This window comes from Aulonocara stuartgranti (assembly GCF_965226115.1).
Source record: "Aulonocara stuartgranti genome assembly, chromosome: 1".
NCBI classification, from domain to species: domain Eukaryota; kingdom Metazoa; phylum Chordata; class Actinopteri; order Cichliformes; family Cichlidae; genus Aulonocara; species Aulonocara stuartgranti.
In genome coordinates this window covers 28999343-29019863 of record NC_138939.1, presented here as the reverse complement: position 1 = coordinate 29019863, position 20521 = coordinate 28999343, and the positions used below count along the sequence as shown (strand labels likewise).

Below are 20521 nucleotides of genomic sequence, written 5' to 3'. Positions count from 1 at the left end.
GAAGTTTCAAAACAAAACAGAAAAAGGTCAGCAGCAGACTGGCCAAAGTAACACCACAGCAATGTGAGTGTGTAAAGACACACTCACATTGCACATTACACACACACACACACACACACACACACACACACACACACACACACACACACGCACACACACACACATACATATATATATACATATATGCCACAAGGTTATGAAAGAAAATCTGTAAAAGAAAGCGGGAAATGGGAAATAATTGGAGAGTTCATCTTCCACCAGTTGCCCTAAAGTCACGCGTCTGTCAGCCCCGGTTACTCAAAGAGCCTCTGTCTTCTCTGATTAGATAAGTGAAATGCTACCAATGAGGCACTTTCTGTAAAGTGCTTTCTGTCTTTATGGTGATTTTACACCTTCTATAACTCAGTGAAGTGGCATAGTGTGCACTATAGGACTCTGTCTATCATATCTTAAAGGTGATGATATTGATTATGCCATGGTGCTCATGATAAAAATCAGGAATTCAATGGAAAGCGTTCATATGACTTGTAGCTGATATTATATTACAGTACTGTGCAGAAGTTCATCTAAGTTAAAACTCTTTACAACTAGTGCACATGTGATGCATCAAAAGGTTATGCTGGATAAAAAAAATGTATCACTTCTGTTACCTCATTGTTACCATGACCACTTATTTTAAAATAGTTTTTTGTTATTTTAATTTTTGGTTTTATTGTCATTTCATTGTGCATATGTTTTTAAATTGCTGTACTAATGTAAACTGCTTTTGGGCTTTGAAATGGACCTAGAAATAAAACGTATTATTTTTTTATTATCTTTATGTAAAAAAAAATGTAAAAGGGGCAGTAACATTAAAAAGGTATGCTTTCCTGGGTCCTGTAATAACTCTGTAACTAACTAGACTTTCCTGGTTTGAGATGTTTCTTCTCGTGATTAAAATTAAATGGCACTTGCCTTGTAAAGTTCAAAACACTAAAAGAATACATTCGAAAAACCTAGCGGCAGTGTCTATTTCCATAAAATAGGGATTTGAGAGAAAAAAAATCCTTCACCAAGCTTCACCGAGCAGTTTCATGTAGGAACCTTTTCCATCGAAGTTGACAATATTAGCGGCTCGCATTCATGATGGCTGTGACGTCATGTAAACATTAATATAGCTGGTTAAATTAAGATGAAATAGTATAGTTTAATCGTATACTGCAGACCAGAAACAGTTAAATTAAGATTAAAATAAAGAAGTTGACGCTACCTCTATTCCGCTTCTGATTGGCTGAGAATAGAAGCACTTACGCCTCCGGCCAACTCGAAGTGTTTAAATAGCCAATCGCGTGGCTCCCTCCGGTATGTGTAGAAGCGACAGAGAACCAAGGTCCTCTTTGGTGGAAGACCGTGTGCGCGTGACAGCCCGTCTCCTCCGCTCTTACCTTACTCACTCAACTCAAGTACCATGGAGGAATCAAGTAGTTGACGTTTCCTGCTGCAACCTTCTCTTTTTAAGCTTCTTCTCGTCTGATCACTGTGCTCCTGACCCGGTTTTATTGACGTTTTGACCTCTCGGCTACTTACGGAAACATGAAGTACATCATCGGTATTGGCGGGTGAGTACTAGACGATGAATGGCTAAGCTAAGCTAAGCTAAGCAACCTTGTAGGCCTTGTAAGGCCGTCACACGTGGGGACGGCGGTCATTACATCCGGTATGGCTTTTTGTTCGAACCGTAACGTTATAACATTTCGATTGCCACTCATTGGGTTCTGTAAATATTAAACTAACCATGTGGTAATTTATGAATAATAGCTAACGTTGTAAGCATGTAATATAGCCGAGTACACCATGCACCCGGCAGCCCTGACATTACACGTTAAAATGCATTAGATGAGTAATTAACGAGGAAATATGGCTGCCTACTACCTTAAAATGACCCCGCAACACATGCCCTATTTTACATCAACCACACTTCATTCATTTGAATTCCTTTTCTTCCCCTGTAGTGTAACCAACGGAGGGAAAACCACCCTCACCAACAGACTGATCAAGAACCTGCCCAACTGTTGCGTGGTACATCAGGATGACTTCTTCAAGGTGAGCCACATGCATATCTCCATATCTTTACATTTTGGATTTAGTTCACCAAAGAGACTGCTCTGGGTAGCAGTTTGACACAGTGTGTGTATTGTTAAAAACAAACAAACAAAAAAAAATCTAGCGCCTTCCATATAGCAGAGTGTAGCATTAGTGGAATGTACCTGGGTACATCTCATCAATGTATGTTTCAGCCCCAAGATCAGATTGAAGTTGGTGAAGATGGCTTTAAGCAGTACGATGGTAAGCCTGGGTTTTTATGAAGGGCTTTGTGTGTGGGTGTCTGTGTGTGTTTGTGTTTTGCGTGTATGACTCAACCTTAATGTTGTGTTTCATTCCTAACGTGCATGCAATGTAAACGAAATCTGGGAGTTTGAACATGTTTCTCACTTGTTTTCTTTTTTGCAACTTTCTGCACACTTCTGTTTTTTTTTTTTTTCTTCCTTCTCCCCCTCTGCCATCTCTTCAGTCATCACTGCTCTGGACATGGAGGCTATGATGAGTACCATCTATGCGTGGCTGGAGAACCCGGTGAAGTTTGAGAAGTCTCATGGCGTTAATAACACCCTGGATTCTGAGATCGTGCCAAAGTCTGACCGCAAGGAGGATGAGGAGACTCACATCCTTATTGTGGAAGGCTTCTTGCTTTACACCTACGAGTAAGAATCTGTGCTTAGCTACATGTGAGTTAAGTGCTTGTTCTCGAAGTCAAATGACACCAATTCATCTGTACCTGTTGCAGACCTTTGATCGACGTGCTGAACCAACGCTACTTTATTTCCATCCCATATGAAGAATGCAAAAAGAGGAGGTGGTAAGTGCTCTAGTGTTGTTCTTCACATGTGTTTGCCATCCATGCAGCTGTAGCTTAATCTTTTTTTTAACTGGTCTTGTGTCATTCTGCAGCTCAAGAAACTACCTGGTACCAGACCCACCTGGCCTTTTTGACGGCCACGTCTGGCCCATGTACCTGAAACATAAGAACATCATGGAGGCATCAGCTGTTGATGTTGGTAAGTTGATTCCGTTTTTTATTATTGTAAATGTTGTAACCATGTGTGGTGCTTTGTCACATAAAGGCTGACCACACTGATTAAATGTGTGTGTATCCTCTTACAGTGCAGCTGGACGGAACCAAGTCAAAGGAGGCGCTGTTCAACTTTGTCTATGGCGACATCCTGAATAACATCCAGAAGTCTCTCTAACAAAAGTATTAAAATCCTGTAATTATATAGCAAAAAAAACCTGTTTTATATGTAAACTTCTGTTACTGATTTTGTGTACTTTCTGTATTGCAGATCATCTGATTGGCTAAAAGGATCATATAATCAATCTGCAAGCTGAAGACCGCCTTGCCTTAAGTTTCCACCTGGCAGCTCATTTATCAGAGTGCTATGTTTTTGTTTTTTTTTGTTATTTTGTAAATGTTTACCTTTCAGCATATGATGCTGGCATGATTTTATATCGATCGTATTTATTGCTTTGATACAGAGTACACTCCAAAGAGAATTGATGGATTTGTTAACAGGATGGTTGCACTCAAGTTGCGTATGTCAATAAATGATCCTCCTGCCAATTACAACGTGTACTGATTATTTTTAGAACACGACACTCCCACTTCAGCTGTTGCAAAATGGAACTTTGTGAATTCTGAAGTGTTTAACTTTAAATTGGTTATTTAAAATATACACCAGGAACATTGAGTAGCTGCTTAGATGGGCACATTTAGCTTTCTCTATCTTGCTCCCAGGCAACAGTTGGTGCAAACGATAAGAGGGACTCTCCTCGTGAGTACAGCTTATCCAAATTCACACACATTTGGACTCTTCTTTCATACAGATTAAACTCAATTACATAACTTTGAAGTTTTACTGATTAAATGGGTTCGTGTAACAAATCGCATGAATAAACGGCTGAAAACAGTCTCATTTAGGAAAAAACATGCAGTGTCAGATTGGACAATGGTGTAAGGCACACAGATCATGTTTTTGAGTATATGCTATAGTTTGTTTCTTAAGCACATTAGTGAGCGGAGGTTGTTTTAAAAGTGTTTTTGATTATTAAAAAAAAATGCACTATATAAAAAGCACTATGCATTTTTTTTTTTTTTACTTATGTCCTAAAATCTTAAACATCTACGGTGCTTAACAAATGTATTAACCACCTGTCATAAAAAGAAACATCTTAGGAATTAAATATTTTAGAAATGTAAATACCAGTAATGTTATTTATTAGGAAAGCAAACTGAATGTATCTTGTGTCCAAATTTGAGGCGACACATTGGACGCCTCATAGAAAAACTGGTAATTGCCTGTACTGTTAATTTAGATCCTGTATAAACCTTACACTTAGTGATCAGTAATTGGGCCCATTCACTCATTTTTAACGTTTTTATACCTTATCCTATAAACAAACTTCAGTTTTCCCCCATGTTTAGCAAATGTAGGAAATTTGATGTTATTTTCCAGCTTTTATAGACGTGTCAAAATTATATTAAAAATCCAACAAAGAATAAAAACCCATGACTGAGTTTAAACAAGTAGTGCTAATTACACATTTACAGAAACATCGACCTTCATATAAAGACCCCTACAGACTGTTAGCTAACACAGACCGTTAGCCACGTTTAAAGATTTCAAATGATACTTATTTAATGTGCACTTTGAATAATAAAAATAGGAATAATAGAAATTGTGTAGCCACATATGGACTAAACCCACATCTTTCTATGTAATTTTTTTGAAGCAAAAAAAGATGTTCCCTAAAAGTCTCAGAAAGTTTTCCTTTTGCTTTTGAAAATTGAAAAGGAAAAACTCGAGAGAAATGATATGAATCATTTCCCTAATGTTTTATAAACAGGCCTATATAATGTGCACGAGTCAATACAGAGTGTTGTACTTCTATTACAGCTGATGAAATCTAATTCAGCAGAAGAACTATCTGAGCTGGGTGTGTCCTCTGGGCCTCTCTGAGTCACTCCACACGTTATGTAATGTGGCTGAAGGAATGTATGGAGGCATTATGTAGGTCAGAGAAATGTGAGAAGTGCTTTTTTCCCTCTTTGTCAGTGTCGAGTCGTCGTCTCATCGTTTGCAGTTATTGTGCAGAAAGCTCCTTTTCAATATCCTTTGGATTGGTTAAAAAATATGACTCATTGTACAAGAGGAGCCGTTTACCCTGATGTTAAACTAACCAGCCTTTTGAAACAAACTGAATTATATTTTTAGATCTGTCGTCATAAATCTTTTCCCTTTAGTAGTCACTGTTTCCCCAGTGTCCAGTGTGTTATTGTGGAATGAAACAGACATGTTGATATTATACTACAAGCATGCATGAAGGCCTGAGCGCATGGTACAAAGCAGCTTTTATGGTTTTTTGAGGTTAAAAAGCAGCTGCACTGAACAACCCCAGAGGAGGTGAATTAGGCTCTTACAAGCTGTGTGTTAGATTTTATTATAGATTTCATGTTTTATTGTTGTATTTATCGACATCGATGGCCTCCATACACTCTTCAGTCTGCTTAAACTTCCCCTCATTTTGGTTTTGATTGTTGTGATTTTTTTTCAGCGAAAAGCTTCATACATTCATTTAGAATATTTGATTTATGCTTGGCCTCGGGAGTAATTTTGTATCCTGGATAAAAGTATTGTACTGTGACCCTGTAGCGGCCATTCGGACCAACAATAGTCTGTCCCCCTTTTTTCAGCTTCAGCGTGGCACACGACAGGGGTGCCCTTTGTCACCTCTCCTTTTTGCCATCGCAATTGAACCGCTAGCTATTGCTCTAAGACACTGTGTTGAGGTTGAGGGAATACGTCGTGGGGATATCGAGCATAAAGTCTCTCTTTATGCCGACAACATGCTCTTGTTTATTTCCAACCCTTCAAATAGCCTCCCTAAACTTTTAGATGTACTTAAGGAATTCGGGACAATTTCCGGATATAAGGTGAATTTCGGGAAAAGTGAGGCAATACCTTTAGGTACAATAACCGGGGAACTTTCGCCTATTTTAGCACCTTTCAAGCTCAGCTATAACAAGTTCAAATACTTGGGCATTTGGATTACGCAGAACCATAAAAACTTGTATAAAACCAATTATCTTCCTTTATTGTCTAAACTAAAGGAGGATTTTGGAAAGTGGGAGTCCTTGCCTCTTTCGCTGGGTGGTAGATTAAATATCATTAAGATGACTATATTTCCTAAATTTCTATATCTTTTTCAGTGTCTTCCAATTTTTTTAACCAAGTCTTTTTTTAATAATCTAAATAGTCAAATCTCCTCCTTCATTTGGAACAAAAAACCACCTAGGCTGAAACAGAGTGTATTACAAAGACCGCGGAGCGCAGGAGGCTTAGCACTCCCAAATTTTCTGTTTTATTACTGGGCAGCTAATATAAGAGCATTATTGTACTGGATAAAAGACCATGATAATTTATCATCATCATGGGTAACACTGGAGCGGCTGTCGGTGAGTCAATCCTCCCTGGTGTCTTTGCTGTGTGCCAGATTACCTCTGGCGGGACCGATCTCCAGCTTCACCACGAATCCTCTTGTTGTCCACTCACTGAAGTTATGGTATCAGCTCAGACGGCACTTTAAACAGACTGAACTCTCTCTTAATGCACCACCGCATAGACATTGCATGTTCTCCCCATCCTTAACGGACGAGGCATTTAACATATGGACAAAGCTTGGAATAACGTCAATGACTGCTCTTTTCACAGACAATATCTTTTCCTCATTTGAACAGCTGGTGAACAAGTTCAAGATTCCTCAGTCACACTTTTTCAAGTATCTACAACTCAGGAATTTTGTTGCTTCTAATACTGACTGCTTTCTGTCCTGTCCACCTCCATCCCTTTTGGATGATATTTTTGATTTTAAACCAAATGCTAAGCGGGTTATAAGTGATGTTTATGAGCTGTTAAGTAATTTTAGGCTGTCCACATTGCAATCACTTAGGGAACGATGGGGAAGTGATCTTGGCCAACGGATTACAGATGAGACTTGGCATAAGATAATCAATAGAGTTTCTTCGTCATCTATTTGCCTTAAACATGTGGTGATTCAGTTCAAAGTGGTTCACCGTCTCCATTGGTCTAAAACTAGACTGAGCAAAATCAAGGATGGGTTTGACCCCCACATGTGACCGGTGCAAACGAGAGCCTGCTTCCCTATTTCACATGTTCTGGGCGTGTCCAAAACTGGGTAGCTTTTGGAAAAGCATATTTGAAACCATGTCCAACATATTTGGTGTTCCAATTGCACCCTGCCCGTTTATAGCTATTTTTGGGGTGACGCCTTGTGATGCCAGTCTTTCCAAATCACACTCTGATCTTCTGGCCTTCTGCACTCTTTTGGCCCGTAGAATGATATTATTGAAATGGAAAGAGCCACTTCCACCTGTATATGGGCAATGGGTTAAGGATGTCATGTACTATACTCAGCTGGAAAAGATCCGCTACACTGTAAAAGGTTCGGTTCGGAGGTTTTATGACACATGGCGACCTTTTCTTACTTACTTTGAAAGATTAAGTCCGGATACTATTGCTTAATGTGCGTGTGAGTGGGGTGTTTTTTTGTTGTTGTTTTTTTTTTCCTCTTGCTGTTGTTCATTTATTTTATTATTTACTTTGTATCTGTAATTTTATTTTATTTTATGTTATTTTATCTCTTCTTTCCTCTCTGGCTGGGTTTTAGTTACACTGTTCTTGATGGGGGGGGGGGGGGGGGGGCACAACTGTTTGTTAATTTTGCCATAATTGTTGTTGGAAGCAATTCTTTGTTCAATAAAAAGACCTTGATCAAAAAAAAAAGAATATTTGATTTATGCCATTTAAACTTCAAAAATAATCTCTGCTTCAATTCTTCCTCCTACTAGAAGATCAGTGCATTCAAACCAGTATGTTCAAATGTTCATTCATGGGCATTGAGGGGTCAGAGAGAGAGAGCAGGAGAGATAGTGAGTGGGAGATCTTATTACAATCCTACACTTCTTGGGAATTTCCTGGTTTCATGCAGGGCAAAACCCATAATAATTCATCCCATCCATTTACAATGCAATTCCTTAGCTTGGACCAGACTTTCTGAGGCAGGAAGTCTGACATTGTGTGCAAAGTCACAGGCAGAGATATCAGTATTTGAAAATTCTCTGTGTGAGAGTCTCGCTGTGAGTGTACTCTGTGTACTAATGTCCTCAAATGGGTCAGCCTGGCACGAAATGATGCCAAGAATCATTTCATAGATGGTGTCAATTTCCTCAAGAAGTAGCAAACCTGTTTTAGAATGGGTGTAAGTGAGTCAGTCTAGACCTGGCTGTGGGAGATAAGCAGTTACATAACTCTTGATTGTTGCGGGCAGGGCCTGCCTGGGAAAAAATGAGACGTTTTCTCAAATCTGAACTGAGGCATGGTGGCATTTACATTTCCATGGCTTTCCTTACTTTACAAAACAAAGTGGCTGGCAAGTCAAGGACAACCAAAAACTAACAAGCTCTACTGGTGCAGAGTTGGGCCCCCCTTTGCCTTCAGATGTGAAGTTTGTAGTGAGCTGATTTACTGTTATACTTCTTTTTACTTTAAGTGCAAAATCTCAGGTCTAAATTTGGACTGTTTATGGGTGACAAAAATTTTAAATAAAAATTAAATGCGGAGAAAAAATTGTGTCTGAAATTTTGACACACAAAATCAGTTGGAGGACTTTTGTGCTTATCTTGGTCCAGGACACTCTCACAAAAGAGATTCTTACTCTCAGGAAATACATTTCCCAGTTTATGTTATACATTGTTGCAATAATGTGAAGTACAAATACACTCACTGGCCATTTCATTAGGTACACCTTACTAGTACTGGGTTTAACCCACTTTTACCTTCAGAACTGCCTTAATTCTTCATGGAGCATATTCTAGAAGGAGATGGAAACATTCCTCAGAGATTTTGGCCCATAATGGCATGACAGCATCACACAATTGCTTCCGATTTGATGTGCATTCACAGATGACCTTGTGCTTGGCTCTAACAAGTAGCCATTCTCCTCTGACATCAAAAATGCATTTTCACCCATAGACCTGGCCCTCACTGGATATTTTCTCCTTTGCTTACCATTCTCTGTAAACTTTAGAGATGATCATGTGGGGAAATCCCAGCAGATCAGCAGGATATAAATCACTCAGGCCAGCCCATCTGACAACAACAGTTCGTCTTGACCATGTCTACATGCCTAAATCCACTGAGTTGCTGCTGTGTGATTGGCTGAACAGGTGTTGCAAAGTGAAGTGGCCAGTGAATCTATAACTTACAGCTGCAGTGAACTCCTCGTATTCAGATACAGCGCTAATAGAAAGGCTGTGTGGGGAGAGAGGACATCATCTTCTGACACTCCTACTGCCGTTGGACTGCAACACACCCTGGAGTTTTCCAAACCACACAAGCCACCGCACAAAAGGTTAGGAGGGTTGCAGTACTGGTTCTTGCTGGATTTTGTTTGTGCGTGTGAGTGTGAAAGTTTTTGTATGCCTGCTTTTCTGTCTGGGTGTGTGTGCGTCTTCTGTACCCGTCACTTGCTCTGTCTCCTTACGCACCTCTCCAACGTGCATCCTAAAAGCAGAGGAAGCAGCAGACGTCTCTGGTCGACTCAAATAGAGCATATAAAAAACCCTATAAATTCCCTCCAGACCTCTAACTTCAGGTTTGTATTATCACATCTCCACCTCACACAGGTCAGACAGGACACAGCCGTCCAACCGCTAACCACCCTGCCAGAAGAGGTGACTGTAGCTCTGCGGCTGCCTGTCTCAAAACTATCTCTTTGTCTCTCTCGCAGCGTTGTTGCTCTATTCCCAACCAAAGAAAACAACAAGAACAGGGCACATTCATTTAATCAAATCACCCTTTCCCTTCACCACAGCTTCACTGTTTAAAGCCTTATTTTCAGCCTACCAGTTGTTTCTATATTTACCTCTTTTACTGCAGTCTCCGAGGAGCCCGTGAAACCAGCCATTTGTGCCATAAACCCTTTTAGTGGCATTTGGGATTGTTGCAAGCATTTGTTTTGAAAATGTGACCAGCGTGGCAGCGAGCTGTTGCTGCAAGGTTCAAGTTGCACCTGAAGGCTTGAAGTGAAAACATCTACTGTGGTTCAACAACTATGTCTGTGTTTACACTGAGCAGAACTAACCTTGGAAGAAATTATACCACAGTGCAGACACAACAAGCCACCCGTTAACCCCAGCGTTACATTAGGTACTCAAACTGTAGACGCTGTACTGCTGTTTCTACAGCAGATAGGTGCTAGAAGTAGCATTTACTAAAAGCAATAATAATCTACTAACAAAATGTAAAAACATTGTATAAATGCAGGAAATTTTGTACAGTGACGCTCACGTCTTAGTAAATACAACTAAAAACTGGATGTGTAGGCTACAGTACAGTCATTTTCCTTTAGCAAGTAGAAAATGTGAAAGTCCAAATCATTAGAGTTATTATAATGGCTAGTTCTGCTCTGTAGTGTTTAGACTTTGATGGTTGAAACTCCCATGGTGATTAATCAGGACCAGCCTGGGTCCAGCTTCAGGGTGTTGGTGGGAATGTCAAATGTTATGGCAGCATTACCATAACTGTGCTGCAACTTCAAAGGGAAATTTATTACAGTATAGAGGTTCAGTGAGTTTGTTTTTGATTTTTTACTGTAATGAAGGTACAGGCAAAATGCCCAGCTTAAAAGCATTTGCACTGGCTGTCATTTTTGGATTTTTACAACTAAAAAAAAAAAAAAAACCCCAACAAAAAACAAAGTTAGATTTTTCCAACAGCTCCATCAGCTGATTTTACTTATTTGGCACATGAGGTAATAACGTATAATATTATAGGTATGCTTAAAGGTAGGTCCTACCATATATATTGCTTTTGCATGTTAATGTCTGTTTTGGTAAATATTAATAAAATCTACAGACATGTGGCAAAAAAGCTTTCACAGTTCTGTGAAAAACAAAGCACCAAGTAATGGTGTCCTGTATGACTTCACCAGTCTCTCACATCTCTTACAAAGTTGCTTCAATTAATTGAGGCCTGTTATCATTAGTTATGCACACTAATCTTAGTGACTTATCTTTTTTAGCCATTCTGTTGTAGATTTGCTGTCGATATCATAGCTCTGCTGCATAACCCGGTTTGATCAAAATGTCAGTTGTCACACAGGCGGTCTAACATTTGACTTTAGAGTTCTTTGTTATTAACTCAGTGATTGCAAGGTGCCCCTTGGATTTAAAACAAGCTTTACCACCCCTTGCATTTCTGTGTTTGACAGCTGGTATGAGGTGTTTGTGCTGATGTGCTGTGTGTGGTTTTTGCTAAATGTGGTGCTGTACATTATGGCTAAACATCTCTTCTTTGGTCTCATCTGTCTAAAGGACGTCTTGTGGTTTGTTTACATGCAAACCTAAGATGTGCTGTCATTCTCTTTTTAGAGAGAAGAGGCTTCCTCTTTTCTAATTTTATTGTCATGAACTTTAACATTTAACATGCTAACAGAGGCCCGTAGAATCTGAAATGCAGCTCTTGAGCTTTTTCACAATGCAAAGTTGAGGTGAATTTTCTGAGATTGTGTTAACACACACCTAAAGCTCCAGACCAGTAAACATCAAAAACATCTGCACTTATAGAGGTGCTCACACTTGCTGGTGATCAGTTAATCAAGTGCATATAATTAGCAGCACATAGCTGACATTTACCCCCTTATTCCTGTGGAGGTAGAAAGGGCATATTAGTTTTTCACAGGATTACACAGAATCTCATGAAAGCTTCCTTTTTCACATGTAAGTGAAGCTTTTCATGTTTCATATCCCTAAACACAGCAAGCCTCTCACTGGTAAAATCCCAGCAGTGAAACTTTCACAAAGAGGAACAGCCGACAATCGACACTTTCATTACGTAACGCTCCAGTAGGTTGTCTGTTTATTTTATCAGCTCATCGCATATAAAATCGTTACTGGCAAGCCAGCGGTCAGCCAAGACAGTCATATAAAGTTTGTGGACTAAGATGAAGGACATCTTGCTCTGGCTGAGTTGAGTAAGCCATAGCATAGAAACAAAACACTTTATAAAATTATCACTGAGTTATGACATTTTCTTCCTTCCCATCAAAGCATAAAGTTGAAATATGTTTGAAAATTACTGTTTTGGAAAGATGCGGTGGTTACATAGTAAACTGTTGTGCTTAAAATCTGCACTGTACCATCTGTTGAGTCACAGAAACCTAATTACTAATCTTCTCCGTGCCCACTTATCCAGACTTGCGTATGTAGAGTTATATAAGACACAGATGAGAAGGGAAAGTAACCTCACTCACTGTCACTTTGGTCAAAAACACCACAGTGAGATATATTTTCCAGAAACATGGGTCCAGCTTCTCACATGGTAGTCAGCGTGCATGAATATTACCAGGCGAACCAAATGGTAAAAGCTGGAGAAGACAATATTATGAAGCAACCGTGGCCAGTGTGGGCCCACGGACCATATCCTGTTGTGGTGGAGCTGGGAGAGGCTTGGTGCTGCCAGGCTGGAGCAAACCACAGCCTCCCACTCCTCATCCGTCTGAATCACTGTTTACTTAGACAGGAAGGCTGCACGCTACAGCATCATCTGCTGTTGCTCCAGTCTGTGACTCGCTTGCGTCTTTGTGAAGGAGGGGGGGTGTTATGTTTTTCCTGACGGCCAAGTTTCTAAAAGCAGAGACAAGTTTAAACCAAATGCCTGCAGGGAACAGAGCTCAGCCCCAGAAACCACTGCTCCTCTATAGCTGTCTACCTCTGGATCCTTCTCCTTTTGGGAGACCAGAGCCTCATTCAATCAAAGTATTAACTACTCAAGAGCAGATCCGGATACAGGTTCACTTTGTCAAATTTTATGAGTCCAAAAAAGGAAAATAAAACCACTCAATAGGTTGGGATAAATGTCACTTTTAAGTGGATAAAAAATTATTTGATTATAAATCAAACAAAAACCTCTTTACACAAAGGAGGTTTTTTTTTTCTTTTATAATAAATCACAATCCCAAACATAACCTCTCTCCTTTTTTTGGGTCTTTGCATGACCCATTTTCAGAAAAATGCAGAAAAACACCAGCAATTAGTGTTGCAAAAACGCATCCATATACTGAGCCACTGTATTTACAAAAAAAAAGTCAAATAAAATCAAAGTCAAGGTACTGAAAGTGATATTCAAACTGTGGTTTCCACTGTACTTCAGTTCATCGGTGTGGAACCGGAGTGCCCCTCTCTCCTAAGTCTGGACCCCACGATGCTTGCCACGCTGTGGTTCACCCCCGGCCGAGAAGGACAGGGCGGGTGTGAACAGAGTGATGTTGTTTTTGACTCAGTTTCCTGCTGTAGTAGTGAGTATAAAATTAGAGTTTTATGCGAAGTGGAAGGAGGTGGGAGAGACTCATGGTCGTGTTGGGAGAGAGAGGAATGTAACCTACTTTGCTGTCAACAAACTCCTGTTGTGTGTGTGCCTCGTACGTGACAACAGTATATAAAATTAACGTGAACAGAGACAATGTTTGTCTGTCTCGTGTTTGTTTACCAGTTCAGCGACAATTTAAGGTTTATGTGGGGACTGTTGAGGCCGTCTTAGAAACCAGCGAGGACCAGAGTCAGTAAACAAAAATCAGTCCTGCTGTTCGCCTCTATAAGAAAGTTACTTGCAGTCAGAAATTATGGAGGACCACAAGAGCCACGCGCATGGAAAACCAGCACCTGGACTTCATGCAGGAGAGAATTTCAACAATGTATTGTAAAAAATGGAACTTTATATGACAAATGTGGTGTGGTGCTTGTGGAATTTTTAACAAGGACCCTACAAAACTTTACAGTACTCATGCTGCCAAACTTCTGGTGGCTAGGTGCGCAGTTCCTGCTTTAAATGCATTCACTTTTAAGACTAAGAAATCTAAGTGATAAGAGGCCAGAAAATGTTTGAACTCGCTTATGAACCTAAATCACTGAGGCCGTCTCTCCTGCATGAAGGTTTTCCAGTGTGTGCGTCTGATGGCCCAAAGCTGCCTCAGAGCCATAACACCATCAATGGCTGCAGTATGGAACAGATGTGGGTGTGTCCTCATCTCCCAGAGGAATCCAAATCATCATCAAACAGCCCTACAGACACAAAAACGTGAAAATATAAACAACCAGACTATCAGCAGTGATTTAACTACGTTAAGACCTCTGTGAAAATCATTTACAGTATCACAGAATTTAAGGCCTTTATAATCACAGAGCATACAGAGAAAAGTACTGAACTGAATCAATTTCAGCTTTCGTTTTTCATGATGTATATTGTATTAATAATTACATTTCATTATCTGTGTCTTTACCACACAGGTGTAGATACTGTAGGTTCAGTGAATGCTTAAATTGCATTGATTAGAATATACTGGACATTCAAAGCTAAGATTCAGCGCACTGTGTTAGAGGCTGGGATTTGATGAATTCATCATATATACAACCTTTGATCATCGTTTATGTCCAGTTGAGAATGAATCTGTGCACTCACATATTAAATGAACTGAAATCAGTAGTGTGATCTCCAGTCTTGATATAAGGAATGAGAGAACTGACAGCTGTTATTTTAATCAACCTGTCTCAGTTGTTTTAACTCTAAGCATCATAAAGTAATGTGGTAACATCTGGACTGACGAGTTTACTGTCAGCATTTTAATCGCTAGTTTAAAGGCTGTAGGTTGCAGCCATTGCTCTAACACTGTATAAATGTAACAGGCCTCAGTGCCGGTTCTAATAGTCTGAGCTGATTCCAGCTTTATTTGTGAAGAGCACAGCAGCTTACAAAATCACGTAGCTAGCTCGTACAGCTGCCACGTAAAATTTTCATAAGCTAAGATGACCTTAAAATAACGGGGCTACGTGAGGTGATGCTAGCGTTAGCCATGTTAGCACGTTACCTTCAACAGGTGGTCAGACTGCGAAAACAGGCACTCAGTCAGAGGTTGAGCTCTCCGTTTCGCTGCAGGGTCCCTTCATTCTTCACATATCCATGTCGAGCCGAGTGTAAATCCAAAGGCTGAACGGCCTTTGTACAAGCACACACGCTTCGTAGCAGGGCGAAGCTATGAGCTAGAAAAATCCAAGCAGACAGCCTGTGTCTGTCCAACCAATCAGAGAGCTCCTTACATCCCACTGTGTGGCTAATTTGAATAGCCGCAAGGAAATTAATCCAAGAGCTAATCCGGAGCGAACAGGAAAGGGAAATGGATTTTGAAATGCAGTTTATTAAAGTGCAAATGCAAAAATGATTTTGAAATGCAGTTTATTAAAGAGAAAATGGAAAAAGGATTTTGAAATGCAGTTTATTAAAGTGCAAATGCAAAAATGATTTTGAAATGCAGTTTATTAAAGAGAAAATGGAAAACGGATTTTGAAATGCAGTTTATTAAAGTGCAAGTGGGAAAAGGATTTTGAAATGCAGTTTATTAAAGAGCAATTGGGAAAAGGATTTTTTTTTTTTTTATTTAACCTTTATTTAACCAGGAATGTCCCATTGAGATGCAGTTTATTAAATTGGAATTCAAAAATGAATTTACAAATGCAGAATTTATTCTACAATTCATTACTTAAGCACAGAATTCTTTATTTCAATGCGCGTGGCTCTTGTGGTCCTCCATAAGAAATTGTCACCTGCCAGCACAGGATGAGGTTTTTAAAATATACATTAACAGATTAAAATTTTCAGTTGTGAGTTTTCATTTAAACCACAGAATATGCAGACATCCAAAAAAAGGAGAGAAGCATTCATGGATCAGTCACTTTGCAGGGGTGTGTCCCACATGTGCCCCATCGTCACAGAGCCAGATCCGGGTAAATTAACTGTCACTCTGCTGACACCTGGTGGACTTAGATGCTTAGTACAACTCATATAAGGTCACTAATTGTTCTTTTGTCAGTGAAATGTCCCAAATATAGAAATGTGTGAGAAGAAAAATAAATGTTGTCTTCTATTTATGGATATAAGAAGCTGGGAAAATTGCACAACACACTTACCAGACACTTTGTCAGGTACACATGAACAACCACTCATTAGTGCAAATATTTAATCAGCCAATCAGATAGCAACTCATCTTAACGATATCTGTGCAGATATCGTTAAGATGACAAAGTTGATGAAGTTCAAAGTGAGCATCAGAATTTGGAAGAAAAGTGATTTAAGTGACTTTGAATGTGGCGTGGTTGTGGGTGCCGTACAGGGTGATCTGTATTTCAGAAACTGGTGATATTCTGGGATTTTCCCAAACGAGCATCTCTAGGGTTTACAGGGAACGCTTCGAAAAGTATTCAGTGAGCGGCAGTTCTCTTGGCAAAAATGTCTTGATTGCAGAGTGGAGAGGATAATAGCCAGACTGCTTTGAGCTAATAAATTCAAAATTCAAATTCAAATTTTATTTGTCACGTACACAGTCATACACAGTACGATATGTAGTGAAATGCTTGGACAACTGCTCGTGACCTAAAGAAAACGAAAAAGGAAAAGGCTATGAATAAGATAGGAAATAAATATGAAAAAATTAAAAAGGGTAAATTTAACTAGGAAGGAATAAAATATAAATTAAGGTTAAAAATGAAATAACTGTACAACACAAATTAGAATGAAGGGTAAATTTAACTGGGAAGAATAAGATAAAATATATAAATTAAAGTTGAAAATAAAATAACTGTACAACAAAATACACAATATAGAACTATATAAGAATGTATGAAGAAATCTAAATATAAATAAATATATACACAATAACAGCAGCTGTACAAGTATTAACCGGAAATGAAGAATATAGTGACCAGTGTTGTGCAAAACCAAAGTCCAGAAAGTCCAGTGTGTGTGTAAGAACTGTATGTGTGGGTCAGTACTGTGTGGTGGTGTGATTGAGAGACCGTATCGCCTGCGGGAAGAAGCTCCTCCTCAGTCTCTCTGTGTTGGTCTTCAGGGAGCGGAATCGCTTTCCTGACCTCAACAGAGAGAACAGTCTGTTGTTGGGATGGCTGAGGTCCTTCACCATCTTCCTGGCCTTGGTCCAGCACCGCCTGCTGTAGATTGAGTGCAGGTCAGGGAGCTCGGAGCGGATGGTGCGCTCAGCTGACCGCACAACCCTCTGTAGAGCTCGTCTGTCCTGCATGGTGCTGTTCCCGAACCAGGTTAAGATGTTTCCCGCCAGGATGCTCTCTATGGTGCACGAGTAAAAGTTCCTGAGCACCTTGGAGGGCAGTTGGAAGTCTCTCAAGCGTCTGAGGTGGTAGAGACGCTGTCGGGCCTTTTTCACCACGGTGTTGATGTGACAGGACCATGACAGGTCCTGCGTGATGTGAACTCCGAGGTATTTGAAGCTGTCCACTCTCTCCACTGGGCACTCGTTGATGACGGGGGTCTGGTAGTTCCTCTCCTGCTTAGTGCTGAAGTCCACTATCAGCTCCTTTGTCTTACTGACGTTTAGAAGGAGGTTGTTCCTCTGGCACCAGTTCTCCAGATTCCTAATCTCCTTCAGGTAGGCCGTCTCGTTGTTATCAGAGATCAGGCCCACCACGACGGTGTCGTCAGCAAACTTGATGATGGTGGTGGAGCTGGTAGTGGCCACACAGTCATATGTGTACAAAGAGTACAGCAGGGGGCTCAGAACACACCCCTGGGGGGCTCCAGTGCTGAGAGTGGTGGAGGCTGAGACATGTCCGCCCATCCTTACTGCCTGTGGTCTGCCAGTTAGGAAGTTGGAGATCCACTGACACATAGATGAGCTGAGTCCCAGATACTCCAGCTTGGTGGTGAGTGTGGAGGGAATTATGGTGTTAAATGCAGAGCTGTAGTCTATGAAGAGCATTTTAACATAATTCCCCCTTCTAGTGTCCAAGTGAGTGAGTGATGTGTGGAGGAGATGAGAGATGGCATCGTCTGTGGAACGATTTGGACGGTAAGCAAACTGTAGTGGGTCCAGTGTGTCTGGTAGTGAAGAAATGATGAAGTCTCTGACCAGGCGTTCAAAGCACTTCATCACTACTGAGGTGAGGGCTACAGGGCGATAGTCATTGAGAGAAGCAGGGTGGGGTTTCTTCGGGACAGGAACAATGATGGACTCTTTGAAGCATGTGGGGATCACCGACTGAGATAAAGAGATGTTGAATATCTCAGTGAACACAGGAGCTAGCTGGTATGCGCAGTCTCTTAGGATACGACCTGGGATGCCGTCTGGTCCTGCTGCTTTCCTGGTGTTCACTCTCTTGAAGGCTCTCCTTACTTCATGCTCGGAGATGACGAGCACGTTTCCGGTGCTGGCAGTATCTTCCTGTCTGCAGCCGTTAGCGCCACTAACACTAGCATTGTTGGAGACCTTAGCTGCAGCCTCGAAGCGAGCATAGAAAGTGTTCAGCTCGTCTGCCAGAGTCACGGCCGCGTTCGTCATACCGGTTGTTGGTGCTTTATAGTCCGTTATTGTCCTTAGTCCCCGCCACAGGCTCCTAGAGTCACTCTGTTGGAGTTGTGACTCTAGTTTCCTCCCGTAGCGCTGCTTCGCCTCTTTCACCGCCCTCCGCACGTTATATGACGCGGCTTTGTACGGGTCCATGTCCCCCGTCATGAGTCCCGTGTTGTAGGCAGCGGTGCGGGATCTCAGAGCGTCGCGGATGGTTTTATCCACCCACGGCTTCTGGTTGGGAAACGTTGTGATAGTCTTTGTCTCCACGGTATCATCCGCTAGTTTCCCGATGAATCCCACAACCGCTTCCGTAAACACGTTGACGTCATCGTCGGAGCTGTTTCTGAACATGCCCCAGTCTGCGTCATCGAGTGCGTCCTGTAACGCGGCCACCGATTGATCCGTCCAGCGCGCGACCTTCCTCTGAACCGGAACTTCCTGTTTCAGCCTTTGTTTGTATTTTGGCATGAGGAAGATGGCGGCGTGATCAGATTTGCCAAACGGGGGGCGGGATTGTGCCTTGTAGCCGTCCTTGACCGTAGTGTAGCAGTGGTCCAGTGTCCTTTCACCTCTGGTGGGGCAGGTGATGTGTTGATAAAAGTTCGGCGCTGCGCGTTTGAGGTTGGTGCTATTAAAGTCCCCCGTCACAATAAGCGCAGCGTCCCGGTGTTGTGTCTGGTGCTGTGTGAGTGCCTCATGCAGCTCGCATAAGGCGGTGACCGTGTCCGCTTGTGGTGGAATATAAACGGCACTTACAATGACCGATGTAAATTCCCGAGGTAGATAAAAAGGACGACACATGATGGACAGAAGTTCCAGATTTGGTGTGCAGGAGCGTGTGAGAGGAACAACGTTCGCACTGTTGCACCAGTTGTTGTTCACCATTAAACACACGCCGCCTCCCCTTGACTTCCCCGAGTCCCGTGTCCTGTCCATGCGGTGAACCGAGAAGAACTCGGCCGGCTGGATGGCGTGGTCCGGCACCGCTGGGTTCAGCCATGTCTCGGTGAAGCAGAGGAGATTGCAGTCCCGAATGTCTCTCTGGAACTTTATCCTGGCCCTGAGGTCGTCAAGCTTGTTCTCCAGTGACTGGACGTTGGCGAGCAGGATGCTAGGCAGAGGTGTGCGGTGTGCACGAGCTCTCAGCCTGTTCCTGACGCCGGCTCGCTTCCCTCTAGGCCGCCGCCGCTTCCCTTTGTTCTCCCTCGAGATCTCACTCGGCCAGCTCGGATCCGGAGTTAAAAACTTCGAATTGTGAGTACATTGTATACCAATAGAAACAAGAGTGTCACTGTCATACCTAATGTACCCAATGGTGATGATTTTGCCGATTTAGAAACGCTGAAAACTAACTTAAAAAACAAAGACAAAGAAAAAGTGGTCGGAGCAGTCGTGACGGCAGCCGACCTCACCGGCGCCATCTTATTATCTTAATAGGAAGGCAAAAGAAATTCATTACAACAAAGTATGGAGAAGAGCATGTCTGAATGGACAGACTAAAGCAGATGGGTAGCAGCAGCAGAAGATCACACCAGGCAAACACCAGGAAAACATTGCCTGGTCCATTGAGATTGCCTTTCTGCTGCAACCATCGGTAAGGTCAGAGACGATGTAAACAACATGAAAGCACGGATCTATCCTGCTTTGTCCCCGGATGATTGAGCATCCTGCTGTGTATTAACTGCCTACCGGTCTTCGCATGACTGCCTCCAGCAGGATAACGCACCATGTCACATAACTCAGATCATCTCAGACTGCTTTGTCAAACATGACGATGAGTTCACTCTACTCAGATGGCCTCCACAGTCACCAGATCTCAGTCCAATAGAGCACCTTTGGGATGTAGTGGAATGTGAGATTGACATCATGGATGTGTACCTGACAAATATTTGTTTTGCTATCATATTCTGACCAAAACCTCTGAGGAACGTTTCCCGCACCTTCTTGAATCTGTGCCATGAAGAATTAAACGGCA

General features: G+C 41.6%; 1 protein-coding gene across 1 annotated transcript; it reads left to right on the top strand.

Moving 5' to 3' along the window:
• Positions 1-1362: 1362 nt before the first annotated feature.
• On the top strand, positions 1363-3664 carry mibp2 (muscle-specific beta 1 integrin binding protein 2). Its single transcript, XM_082536914.1, has 8 exons — positions 1363-1598; positions 1992-2082; positions 2277-2325; positions 2552-2741; positions 2825-2896; positions 2989-3095; positions 3202-3292; positions 3381-3664. The coding sequence occupies exons 1-7, from the start codon at positions 1573-1575 to the stop codon at positions 3285-3287; spliced, it is 621 nt and encodes a 206-aa protein (XP_082393040.1). The 5' UTR covers positions 1363-1572; the 3' UTR covers positions 3288-3292; positions 3381-3664.
• Positions 3665-20521: the final 16857 nt, after the last annotated feature.

Excerpts from the sequence above, each read along its gene's own strand:
- mibp2 (XM_082536914.1), top strand. The coding sequence starts at position 1,573 with ATGAAGTACATCATCGGTATTGGCGG. Across the intron at positions 2,083-2,276 it reads ATCAGGATGACTTCTTCAAG|CCCCAAGATCAGATTGAAGT; the intron begins GTGAGCCACATG and ends TGTATGTTTCAG. Across the intron at positions 2,742-2,824 it reads TTCTTGCTTTACACCTACGA|ACCTTTGATCGACGTGCTGA; the intron begins GTAAGAATCTGT and ends TACCTGTTGCAG.